The following is a 13,909-nucleotide window of genomic DNA, read 5'->3' on the forward strand; positions in this document are numbered from 1 at the left end:
TGTTTTCCACGATTAGCATGAAGACCTTGAAGTGAGAGGTATTTGAGCCTGTGATTTAGAACTGAGGTGTAAAAGCACATGGTAAAGTAGGAGAAGCTAGGTATCAAAGGAGGTAATAAAAGGGACTAGTGAAGGGCCATATGTCACGAGATGTTGTTACCACACTCAATCAGTGAGACACGTGGATCATTTTTGTTGTAAATATTCTTTAGAGTTTTTATTGAAGGTGAAAAGCCAGCCTACCTTTCCTTACTTAAATTATCTTGTTTTTCAGCCCTGACGTTTAGTTTGCTGACAAGGCAACTGATTCCTCCGCTCAATGTCTGTTATGCAGCTTTCTGTTCTTCAGCAATTTATGCCATTTTTGGATCATGTCATCAAATGTCCATTGGTGAGTTCGGCACTGGAACCACAGGTGGTGGATGGACTTTCTGCCTCAATCATTCCCTTATTGCTAAGAACCCCAATTAAAGCTATGTTTAAGGTGGAAAAAAACGGAGGCAAAAGATGGACATTCTATCCATAGGGTGAGCACTCAGAGTTTCGAGATTGAGCGATTATGAATGTCGCCACCAGACAAATTGGCCAGCCGGCTGTTTCCTAAAGGAATTAGCAGAGATACTACCCTTGGTGAAATTCCCACACACTGAAATCTGACTGCCCTCAACCCAGAAGATCCAGAGACAAGTTTGCCAATATTCCTAGAGTGGATCCATCTTTCAGCTGGAACTGTAATAACCCAAGTCCATGGGCCTACTTTATAACAACCATGTTAGCTTATTAATTTACAATGAGAAAATGCTGTCACAGTAATCAAAGCACTCAAATCCATAGGATAAGCACCTTCCTTCCCTGAGTCAAAAGTCCATCTACTAATTTATAATTAGAAATAACTGTTACAGGGACCAAACTAGTTGAAGGTCATACAAGCAGCACATTTTCTTCACTTAAGTAAACCAGCATAGAAATCAAACCACAAAATGCGCAATAATCTTGGAAGGGCCTTGCCAACATCTACTTAGTAGAGTGCCTTTGTCTTGGCTTCCCCGCTGAACAACTGACCACCCAACCAACATTGATCATTTTGACAGACACACTTTTTCTCCAGATACGTTTGTATATTCAGTCTGGTTTCCGTCCCATTATTCTAGATGCAGAGTGCTATTCCTGCCTTTTTTTTAAAGGACAATATCACATGTCTTTACTAAAATCCATTATGTGTTGATTTTACATTTGGAGACTGAGCGAACAATTTTATTCCCATATTTCCAAGTTCCTGGGGCATATTGCAATCATTTCCAAATACTGATAATAAGGCTACTAGAGTTTTGTTTCTGTTAGGCAATTTAAAGGTAAGATTTGCCTTTGCTCCCATATGTGACTATGTGGACTGGAGGACTGAATGAAATCATGTTTGAAATAGGTTTAGCTCAGTGTCATTTTGCACCTACTAAATACTTCATAAGTGATAGGTGTTATTTTTCTTCTTATTATTATTATTTTTTATAAAGATTTTATTTATTTATTTATTTATTTGACAGAGAGAGACACAGTGAGAGAGGGAACACAAGCAGGGGGAGTGGGAGAGGGAGAAGCAGGCCTCCCGCGGAGCAGGGAGCCCGATGCGGGGCTCGATCCCAGGACCCTGGGATCATGACCCAAGCCGAAGGCAGACGCTTAACGACTGAGCCACCCAGGTGCCCCGTTTTTCTTATTATTATTGATTAGCTTTATTTTCTGATCCACTCCCCACAATCTCATTTACCATTTCTAAGAACAGGTACAGTGGCTGAGCCTGATAGGCATTTCCAGCTAATTTCTCTTTGAATCCCACTCCATATGCCCATATTACAAAGAGGTTAATACCTGGACCACCAATATCTAAATTCTGGGAGTTGGTCATGGCATGTGGAACCAGAGTTCTTTTCTTTGCTCTTTCTTACTTCTCCAGTGGCCACTTTCAAAAAAAAAAGTTCTTCAGATCAAAGACAAAACAACATCAGACCATGCCTTGCTTTTGTCAAATATGTCAGGTTACCTGGATTTAAAACTGCACTTTCTGCCCCAACACCTTCTTTCATAGGTTCCTTCTTCCTTATGAGTGCTCTGATGATCAATGTCCTGAGGTTGTACCCATTCAACAATGGCCACCTGATTCTGGGAACTTTCATCAGGGATGACTTTTCTAAGCCCTCCTTCCTTGCGGACTATAACAGATCCTTGAGTGTGGTGGCATCCACAACTTTTCTGACTGGGATTATTCAGGTAGGATCTGAGTCTCTGAACCCCTGAAGAAGAAATAAATAAATAAAGGAGCTACAAATGAACCCCTTCCTTTTGTTGCTCCTGTTATCTGTTGTGATATACCTGGAACTTCTGTGGTTTATTTTTGGAAAACTTACAGGATGTGTGGCTAGGCTCTCCCTAGTGACAAAACTTCTCCCCTCCTCAGAAATCATTCACCATTGATTTAGGATGAGACACTGAACATTCTCATCAGTCCCTTCTCTAAAACTAAAGAAGGGTCCTAGGGACTGTGATCTAGAGTTCTATTCATGATTTCACATTTAAAAAAAAAAACCTCTATATTCTTTCAACAAGATTAGCACTCATAGGCTCACATACTATATTTTGGGTTAAGTAAGCATTAGAGTCAATTCTTTTCCTACAATTTCAGGAGCACAGCCAAAGGACAATAATATCAATGACATATTAAAATATCAAAACTTACTTTTGGTGTGTCTTTGATTTTCTCTCAGTCTACCGTCTAAAGCTTCACCCATTGACCTAAAGTCACATGTGCTAGCTTTATTTCTCTTTCTTTGCAACCAATCTACTCTCTAGCTAATTTTTGCTGATCTCTTCTGGGACCATCTTTTATAAGCTAAGGTTTTACTGAAAGCCTACAAAGTCCGGCCCTGATACCAGCTATATGACTTACTTAAATCACCTTACCTTTATGGGCCTCAGTTTCCTTGTGTACAAAATGCGAATAATAACATTTATTGTGCAGGGTACTAATGAGGACTAAGTGAGAAAATACATGTAAAGCACTCAGCACAGAACCTGTCACGTAGTAAGCATCAATATGTTATAACTACTGGATACAGAAATATGAATTTGGTACTTTGATAGAGACCAAAAATAAAAAAAGATGAAATTCCTGTGGTTAAAAAATTCAATCTTGTAGGAAAAGACAAAATAACAAGCAATAAGTCAGCAACCTATGAATTATCTACATGACCCTGGGCATGTTCTCTCGCCTCCTTTGAGCCTCAGTTTATTTTTTCGCTAATAAAGGAGGAGACATTCCATTTCCAGGAAGATGAAATAGATGTACTTTTCCCTATTCCCCCTGTTAAGTACAATTAAAAACCTTGGAACATTATATATAACACAAACATAAGAAGACTCTGAAAAGTGGAGAGAAGAAGGCAAACTGGCTCAGAACCTCAGGATGCAAGGAACAATGTAGTGGTGAATTTCCAGGGTTTTCTTTTTCCTCTTATATTTCACACTTGGTGCTGAAGAAGCCAGAAACCCAAAATGCTAATACCTGCGTGCGCACACACACACAGCCGTAACAGAAGTCTGTTCTTTATAGCCACAGCACCAAAAAAGGCTAGCAAGGCTGAAAACTTTTACATAATAACTACTATAGTCCAGACAAACACCAAGGAAAAACAAAACAAAACTGTGGTATCAACCCCCTCATGCCAACAAAAGCCAACTGAGGACCCTAGACTTTCACCCTTACCCACCTGTAATGAAGTGCCCACCCACCCTCCAACTGGGATGTTGTCAGAGAAGGCCAAGTAGGGAGTCAAGACTTTCATTCCCACTGTGCAGTAATGAGACCCCCTTCCTACTCCTCGCTGGGGTGGTGTCAGAGATGGCCTAGTGAAGAAGACAGCCCCCTCTGTTGTAGTGTCAGTGGAGGCCAAGTGGGAAGAAGTAAGGCATTCCTGTCTCTTCCAGCCAGGATAATATCAGCAGAGGGCTAGTGGGGAGCCAGAACTCCCACCCCTGCCCAGCAATAATGAAGAGTCCTTGCTGCCACAGCTGTCGGTGGAAACTTAGGGGAGAAGCTGGACTTGTACATCTACAGGCAGTAACGAGATGGCACCTGCCCCCTCCCCTGCCATCACTTTGTCAAAATAAGCGAGCTAAAACAGAAGGTTTAAATAAGATCCAGTGTCTCGTAGCATAGTGCCCAAAGTGTCTACCATTGAACTTAAAATTCCTTGTCTTATCAAGAACCAGAAAAATCTCAACTCGAATGAAAAAAGACAATAAAAAGATGCCAACACTGAGATGACAGAGATGTTAGAATTATCTGGCAAAGATTTTAGAGCAGCCATCTCTAAACATGCTCCAGCAAGCAACAATGAACATGCTTGAAACCAGTGAGAAAATAGAAAGTCTCAGCAAGTAAACAGCAAATATGAAGAAGCAAATGGAAATTTTCAAACCAAAGAGTACAATAACCAAAATTAAAAATTCAAAGGATGGGCTCAATAGCAGAATAGAGGAGGCCGGAAAGAATGGATGAACTCAAAGAAAGAACAATAGAAATTGCCCAATCAGAACAACAGAGAGAAAACAGACTGGAAAAAATAATGAACAGAGCCTCAGGGACAAGTAGGGTGATAACAAAATGTCTAATATTTATATCATAATAGTCCCCAGAAAGAGAGGAGAAAAAAGATGGGGATGAATTACTTGAAGAAATAACAGCTGAAAACTCCCCAAATTGGCAAAGGATATAATCCTATGGATTCCAGAGGCTAAGAAAATTTCAAACAAGATAAATCCATAGAAATCCACCCTAAGACAAATCAGAGCCAATCTTCTGGAAACTAAAGACAATGAAAAAAATCTTGAAAGCAGTAAAAGGAACACTTTGCCTATGGGGTGAGGGAGATGAGTGACTCAAAGGACAGCAGATTTTTTTTTTAAAGATTTTATTTATTTATTTGACAGAGAGAGGGAACACAAGCAGGGGGAGTGGGAGAGTGAGAAGCAGGCTTCCCGCAGAGCAGGGAGCCCGATGCGGGGCTCGATCCCAGGCCCCCGGGATCAGGACCTGAGCTGAAGGCAGACGTTTAACTGACTGAGCCACCCAGGCGCTCCAATATTGCCCCAACCTTTAATCTCATTCCCCAAAGGTAGCTTCTATTAATAGTTTGGGGTCTACCCTTTTAGATCCTTTGTATATTTAAAAATACATATATATATAATATACACATATAACTTAAATATTATATATGCATGTGTACATATAAAATACTATATTGTAACCTTATATTTAATGTATAATTTGTGGTATATGTAATTATATATAAATATAGAATTATTATATGTAATTATATATAAATATATAATCAGATAAATTATATAAATTATAATTATATAACATATATAATTACATTTATTTATGTAACATAAATATATAAATTATGTATTAAATGTAATATAGTATTTTACATGTACTATGCATATATAATATATAAATTATATTTATTACATATACTGGATTTATAGAAACTGAATTTATGTCTTATATATGTTATATAATATATACATATTATCTATTATATATACAATCCTGAAGACATAAATTCAGTTTAACCATTCTTAGTAAAGATAAAAGTCAAAGGCCGAGGAGTTTGAGCTGGAACCCGGGGGTTTTTTAACTTGTCTTTTCCTTTGTGAAAAGCCGCATTCCTCGCAGGGATAGTAACATCTCCTGAAAAGGGCTATCAAAGCTTCTAACAAAAGGGCCCTTAAAGAGGCAAAAGCTTGTTCTGATCACCACTTGGTCACTGTTAACCTCACATTAATAAGGTCAATAGATTCTAGGGCAAGAACTTAAGCTTAAGTGCTCCTGAAGCAAGAAGGAAGTGTGGTGTAGCGCCGGTGCGGAGAGCTGAATCAACGCCAAGGACGTAGCTCGTCAACGATAACGGAAGAGTTACCCAAGGGCCCTAACTGAACTTTTTTGTTGGAAACCTCCTGGAGAGCGCCTAATTGATGCCTTTGTTGGTTTGGTGACATTCTGTCTCACTCTGGTTTTCTTTTCCATCTGAACCTCCTGCAGCTATCAATGGGCTTGTTAGGTTTTGGCTTCGTGGCCGCGTACCTTCCGGAGGCTGCAATCAGCGCTTACCTGGCTGCCGCGGCTTTACACATTATTCTGTCCCAGCTGACTTGCATCTTCGGGATTATGATTAGTTTCCACGCTGGTCCCATCTCCTTCTTCTATGTGAGTAATTTCTACCCTCACCCCGAGATACAAGTGCCCCTCCCCTTGCCTCCAAAAGGAAGTGGACCCGATCCAAAAGGAGATACTGCTCCGTAGGCGGCTGGGTCAACAGGTCTTAGAAATAATTTCATCTCTCCTGGATTTACAGGCTTAATTAATTGCAGATGCCGGTGGGATCACGTTCTCAGTTGCACTAACCATTTTGCCCAGTCCTTTTAAACAAACATGATTTACATTAAAATTAGGTTTTTAAAATACTGAAACCTATCATAATTCTTCCCATTACATGCCTCATAGCAGACCTGTATCCTAAAATATCTAAAGAACATAAAATGCTACGTAGTCCCTTAATGCAAGAATGGCGTAGGAGCCATGCTAAAGAACATCAATGGTCTAGAAAAATTAGCAAAGAATAGGCTGATAAACAGAACTCCTGGGTCCTTTCCATTACACTGAAACATGTAAAGTGTATTCTCTCCTTATCAGGCATTATTATCTTTTAATATCTCTTTTTCAACTAAAAAAATATATATATGCTCCCATTTGCCTTCACTGTGCTAATAATGCTCATGAAGACATTTGTGCCCAGAGACACTGCCTAGGGATTTCTTTTTGAACTAATCTAGAGAGAGTGTCATTTTCTAGGTAAAGGCAATTATCATACCCCCTTCTAAGCCTTTGTAATTTTGTTTTCTTTCAGAACATAGTTAACTACTGTGTAACTCTCCCAAAAGCTAATTCTACTAGCATCCTACTATTTCTAACTGCTGTTGTTGCGCTGAGAATCAACAAATGTATCAGAATTTCTTTCCATCGGTACCCGATCGAGTTTCCCATGGAAATTTTTCTGGTAGGTGTTTTAATGCTCCAAATTCATGGTTTAGATCATTTAAAAGAACTACTTTCTAAAAAAAAAAATTAAAAAGCAAGCAAACTAGAAAGGGAAAGGATTAGAGGAGACTACAAAAATAATGATTTTTAAAAAAACATGTTGAATTGTGACAAAGTGGAATACATTTAATTTTAAATACTAGCTTATATTTGTAAAACATGCTTATTTTTATTTTTTATTAAGATTTTATTTATTTATTAGAGAGAATGAGAGAGAGAGAGCACGAGATGGGGGAGGGTCAGAGGGAGAAGCAGACTCTCTGCTGAGCAGGGAGCCCGATGTGGCACTCCATCCCGGGACTTCAGGATCATGACCTGAGCCAAAGGTGGGTGCTTAACCAACTGAGCCACCCAGGTGCCCAAAACATGCTTGTTTTTAGAGTAACTTTCTCTATTGCCTCTTTCATACTATTTCAGAAATAGGGTTTTTTCTCTTATGGAAATAACCCAGGTTCATTCTAGCTTTTTTTTTTTAGAGAGAGAGAGAGAACAGGCAGGGTTAGGGGCAGAGGAAGAGGGAGAAGCAGGCTTCCCACTGAGTAGGGAGCCGGATGCAGGACTCGATCCCAGGACCCTGGGATCATGACCTGTACTGAAGGCAGACTCAACCGACTGAGCCACTCAGGTACCCCTCATTCTAGCAACTTTGAAAAACATAAGAAAAAGAATAGAAGAAAAGAAATTTCTGCACCTCCCAAAGTCAATTACAATTGATAATTTTGGGTTTTCAGTTATTCACTGTTTTCTTCCTTCAAATATATATGACAGGCCTATGCTCAGTGTTGGTGAATTTCCGTCTTCTTCTAGGTAGAATGTTGTTCCTATTTTATTTTTTTTTTTAAGATTTTATTTTTAAGTAATCTCTACCCCTAATGTGGGGTTTGAACTCACAACCCTGAGATCAAAAGTCGCATGCTCTACCAAGTAAGCCAGGCTGGTACCCCTGTTTCTACTTTAATAGTGTTGCCATCATACTGTTATTCAGGCTCCTTTCATTCTCACTATGCTACAGTAGAGAAATTGAGGGAGATGAGATGTTAAATGGATTGCCTAATCCATGTCATTAGTAAGTGGCAGAGCTGGGGCTCACCACTATCTAATGATAACATTTCTTCTTTCTTTAAAAATAATCTGCTGATAAAACTTATCTTTTGCAGTTATGATTAACATTTTTACAATGATAAAGATATTTTCATAAATAAAGCTCAGGCTTTTAAAGTCAGCATTTCTCATATTAGGATCGCTGAATGTTTGGGTGTCCACAAGAATGAATTTCCCCTTAAGAAGTGTTCTGTTGCAGAGACGCTTAAAGTTCACCAAATGTCCACGTGTTGCCCTATATTTCCCAGCTGCCCTGTAGTTAGTCAGGGCCAGTGACTTTGGGGCCAAAGCATAAGAGAAAGCGTGTGAGTCCCCACGTTCTTTCTCTCCCTGCTGTGGTAATCATAGGGCTGCATGTTGAAATAATAGGGTCCCCAGGTGGAATTAGCCTGGATCTCTGAGGCACTGTTTGCAAAGAAGTTGCCCCAGAGAGACACTGACCCACAATAGACCATGTGTGGGCAAAAAAATAACACTAAGGTCTCATGATTTGTATGTTGCCACAGCATAACCTATTCTATTCTAAATAATCCAGGTCTATACTCTGCATGATTAAAAGAGTATGGGAATTGCTTTGGAAATTGAGAAAAAGCTCTATCTTACTAACTGTTGTCTACTTCTCGTGGAGGTGTATATTCTTTCTTCCTTGGAGTAGTTGAAAAGCTATTAATTCATAAAGGCCAGAAACTGAAAGACTAGTTTTATCAAAGACTTCCCAAATCACTGGACATAAATAACGGTGCCCTAGAGCCCAGGGGACAACGTGCAGATGGAGTTTGGGGAGTGGAATCAGGGCCAACCTCTCCCTTTCAAGGAACCCAGCTCAGCTTTGACAGCTTAAGAAGCTGAGGCTTTGGAGTCACCAGCAGATGGCATATGTGATGCAGATATTGATGTTCTCTCTTTTAATTTCAGCTTTATTGAGGCGTAATTGACATATAAAGTGGACATCATGGTGATTTCACATGCATATACATTGTGAAAGGATTTGCCCATCTAGTTAATTAACACTTCCATCACCTCACATATTTATCGTGTGCGTGTGTGTGTGTGTGTGTGTGTGTGTGTGTGTGAGAGAGAGAGAGAGAGAGAGAGAACATTTAAGTTCTATTCTTAGCAAATTTCAATTATACAATGCAATGTTATCAGCTGTAGTCACCATGCATTACATTAGATCCTCAGAGCTTATTCATCTTAAATGTGAATGTTTGTACATTTTTATCAACCTTCCCCATTTCCCCCAGCCCCTAGCTCCTGGCAAACCCTTTTCTACTCTCTGTTTCTGTGAGTCTATTTTGTTTTTGCTTTTAGATTCCACACGTAAGTGATACCATACAGTATTTGTCTTTCTCTATCTGACTTTTGTCACATAGCGTATTGCCCTCCAGGTCCATCCACTTTGTGGCAAATCAGCCCTCTTTTTTTTTTTTTAAAGATTTTATTTATTTATTTGACCAAGAGGGAACACAGCAAGGGGAGTGGGAGAGGGAGAAGCAGGCTTCCTGCCGAGCAGGGAACCCAATGTGGGGCTCGATCCCAGGACCCTGGGACCATGACCTGAGCTGAAGGCAGACGCTTAATGACTGAGCCACCCAGGCACCCCAAATCAGCCCTCTTTTAAGAGACAGCAGCAGCAGGGATCATAGTGATATTCCTTCAAGCAACCTCAAAGGCAATGAACATTAACTAGAGTGATTAGAGGATTCTCTGAGTTGACTATGGCTGACAGATTGGTTTGGGAGCCACAGTTAAGACATTCCTTTTGGGGAGTGCTATAAATAACTAGGATGCACCATGGAGTGAAGTGGGGGAGGAAACTGAGATCCAGCAATAAGTCAGTGGAGACTTAGAATTGTTGCAGTTTAGGCATTACACTTTTTTGTGAACTAATTTATACTCAAAGGTTATCAAAGCCTGCAATACATTACTTATACACATGTCAAGCAAGTCAAGTGATCAGGATCACTGTCCACCAAGTAGCAAGGATTAGAGATGTTGTCTAGAACTGGGAAAAGACCTGCATGTTTCCCCTGGCAGTGAGGCAAATGGGAGAGGGAGGATGAGAGTTGCTATCCCCTAGGGTGTAAAAAGCTTCTCACGGCACCCACCAAGACATTTACTGTTTAGATGTGCTGGAGGAAACTGCACACACCCACCAATCTGTCCTTAACACAGTAGTGTCAAATAGTAAGGGAAAGTTTCAAGGCAATATCTGGGATCCAGGTAGAATATACTGACAAATAATTCAAGAATCCTGTGGCTCTAAGAAATTATGCATGTTTTGTGTTCATAATATATATATATACATATATATATATATATGAGTGTGTATTTGTGTATGGGTTTATTTAAGTTGTATAGCAAACACCAAATAAGCATCAAAATAGTTGTCTTTGGGTGATTTGCTTCTGCTTTTTAATTTTTCGTATTTTCTCCATGTTCCTTTATGAGCAAGCATCACCTTTATATTGGAAATAAAAAGAGTTCCTTGGCCAGTTTCCACACTTCTTGTCCCTTAACAAGACAAAGAATAAAACTTTTCTCTGACTCAAACTATGATCCAGATTTTCCTTTCCCTTCTGACCTGTAAGGTTCCCAGGGGTCTTCATCAGATCACAGCATCACAGGTAAACGAATTGCTATTCTGCTCAGTGTCTGAGCTCTCAGAAGAGGCTGGGAAAAGATTTACATGCTAGTAGGGAGAATGGGGTAAAGCAGCTATCTATGACCTGGGCATCGAGTTCTTTTGTCTCTGGCTTAATTTGCTTTGGTGTGAGGTCTCTATAAGGTGTAAAAAAAAAAAAAAACCTCTGCTAGGTTGTCTATTTTGCCACTAGTTGAAATGGAAAGGAGACTTGCTATTTTAGGAGTAAATAAAAGGGAGATAAAGAAAAAAAAAAGCAAGTCATGGGATGCCTGGGTGGCTCAGTCTGTTGAGCATCTGCCTTCAGCTCAGGGTCCTGGGATCGAGTCCTGCATCAGGCTCCCTGTTCAGCAGGGAGCCTGCTTCTCCCTCTGCCTGCTGCTAACCCTGCTTGTTCTCTCTCTCTCTGACAAATAAATTAATAAAATCTTTAAAAAATATATGATTCTCAGTATACCTCAACAATCCCCCAAAGCCTTATTTATATTGGTACAATGTCCCTAGATCTAAAAACTTTTACAACATGTTTATATTTGGTCTAGATGTTCCAAGTTGGTGAAGACATCCATTTGTTCCCATTGTTATATCAGAGACCAAGGCTAAAATTGCTTTTCATTCTGGCTACAATGCTAAAAAGAGCTTAGGGAGGGGCATCTGGGTGATTCAGTCAGTTAAGCTTCCTACTCTTGGTTTCTGCTCAGGTCACCATCTCCTGGGATCGAGCCCCCAGTTGGGCTCTGCACTCAGTGGGGAATCTGCTTGAGAATCTCTCTCTCCCTCTGCCCCTTCCCCCCACCGTGCTCTCTCTCTCTTTCAAATAAATAAATAAATCTTGAAAAAAAATAAATAAAATAAAAAGAGCTTAGGGAGCCAAGAGTCAGAGAAGATTTCCGCCTTTCTTACTCCACTGAACTGGCCCCGCCTCTCTCTCCCACTTTCATGCATAGGAACTGCCACATATTTCATTCCCTGTCTTGCCAAGGCTATAAGCACCTCTGCTCCTGGAAGCAGTTCATAATTTTTAGATGATCATATGCATTTTTTTAACCCCTACAGATTCTTGGCTTCACTGCATTTGCAAACAAGATAAGCATGGCCACAGAAACCAGCAGGATGCTCATTGATATGATTCCTTATAGGTCAGTAACTCCATTTTTCAGGATTACTTTTCCCTTTCTGTTACCTTTGCTTAGCCTCTGATCACACAGCCTGATTGGTATTCTCTACTAGCAGCCTGGCCACAGACAAATTTGGGTTATGGGCTCAAATTCATTTTATTTTATTTTTTTAAAGATTTTATTTATTTATTTGAGAGAGAGAATGAGAGATAGAGAGCACGAGAGGGAAGAGGGTCAGAGGGAGAAGCAGACTCCCTGCTCAGCAGGGAGCCCGATGCGGGACTCGATCCTGGGACTCCAGGATCATGACCTGAGCCAAAGGCAGTTGCTTAACCAACTGAGCCACCCAGGTGCCCTCCAATTCATTTTAGAATACAGAGGTTCATGAAAGAAGATGGGCTAGGACAACCCTTTGTTTCTCTGGGCAGCCTCATACTCTCTTCCCATAGTTGAGCCAATTCCCCTTACACGAGTAAACAGTTGGATGCACTGGGTACCAGAGACATTCACAGTTTTTTCGCAGTACATCACAGGCCTTCTCAACCTCCGTACCTATCTAGCTCTCAAGGATGGAACAAGAGAGGCCTCTGTTTTCCTGGCCTCTCTCCTGGAGCTCAGTGCTCAGGAGTGTTCCTCCGTCTTCACCCACTTCGACTGAATCAGTGTCCTTGAGAAGCATTATTTCATTACTCTGAGTAGAAAGCTGTCTTCAAATAGTCTGCCATATGGAGTTCTTAAGGACTTGGAATGAATTTACATTATAATTCCTACCGGTGACTATGGGTCACTCTTGCTCTTCTCTTAGGAAATTTTAGTTCCTGTAACCTTGATCAGATGAATCACTTTAGCTAAGAAAGGCAATACATTGCAGTTTCTTGACTCACAGGCAGGCTTTTGAAGAGCCTTATTTCCGTATGCTGTTCAGTGGGGAATACTGCAAAGAGTCAGTGATGCTGGCAAACCCCGGGAGAACACAACATAGGCTACTTTGATGAAAGCAAATTGGATTAGTCTCATGTCCTACCAGTTTTCCATGAAATCCAATGATGACTAAATCATTTGCAATTCTGTTCAATTAAAAAAAAAATGTGAGCAGACCACCTAGGTGCCAGGGAATGCAATGGCAAATGAGACTGACTCTCTGCTCTCAGAAAAAATAACAAGAACAACAATGAGATTGATGATAATTATTTTATTTCATTTGCACCTCACAGTAATACTCCTTTTTTTATGGCTGAAGAAACTAAGGTTTACCAATTTAAATTACTTATCCACTATCACACAGTTGGTCAGGGGCAGAGCTATTTTTGAACCCATTTCTATTTAATTCCAAAATCTATGATTATAATCACTCTATTGATGACTTAAAAACCATATGGTCAACTTTTGCTTATTTCATCAAAAGATTCAGGGTATAGATAGACAGGTAAGCATTTCAAATTTCTAATTTTAGGTATTGCTTTTTTTTTTTAGGTATTGCTTTGAACCTCCCTTTTTATTATATGTTTATCCAAGGTTGCTAAAGATTAGAAAAATTGAACAATTTAAATTAGTTCTTTCTGTGTCCATGTCTCCTGGTAACCTAAACTGCTAACAAAGAATTAAATGTTAGAGAACAGCAGAAAGGAAAAACAGTAGTTTGTGTTAGCATACTAAATATTTAAGGCTTACTAACATGGATTTGGGCAATAAATTCCATTTATAGTATACCTCCTTGGGATAGCCACATTTTTCTCTAATTTCTTAAAAGTACAAAAAGGGAAAATTTAACAAAAGGTTAAATATCTGCCTTTGAGCATTGTTATATTTCTATCTAGCTCATTACCTGGAAAACACCTAGGTGCTTGTAAGTTATATTTTAAATAGAGAACTAAAACAGACAGTTCGATG

General features: G+C 39.7%; 1 protein-coding gene across 4 annotated transcripts in view; it reads left to right on the forward strand.

The window, feature by feature from the left end:
- The window catches only part of SLC26A8 (solute carrier family 26 member 8), a 93,248-nt gene that overhangs the window by 36,521 nt on the left and 42,818 nt on the right, over positions 1-13,909 (forward strand). For all 4 annotated transcript variants that reach the window (XR_003521349.2, XM_027601579.2, XM_027601578.2 and 1 more), the window contains 5 exons: positions 275-391; positions 2,084-2,265; positions 6,101-6,265; positions 6,966-7,115; positions 11,958-12,040. Coding sequence is in view for 3 of the 4 variants with exons in the window: in XM_027601579.2 (XP_027457380.2) it covers positions 275-391; positions 2,084-2,265; positions 6,101-6,265; positions 6,966-7,115; positions 11,958-12,040 (697 nt within the window). In the remaining variant the exon portion in view is untranslated. The remainder of the gene's footprint in view (positions 1-274; positions 392-2,083; positions 2,266-6,100; positions 6,266-6,965; positions 7,116-11,957; positions 12,041-13,909) is intronic.

The sequence above is a fragment of the Zalophus californianus genome, chromosome 7 (genome assembly GCF_009762305.2).
Source record: "Zalophus californianus isolate mZalCal1 chromosome 7, mZalCal1.pri.v2, whole genome shotgun sequence".
In the NCBI taxonomy this organism is placed as follows: Eukaryota; Metazoa; Chordata; class Mammalia; order Carnivora; family Otariidae; genus Zalophus; species Zalophus californianus.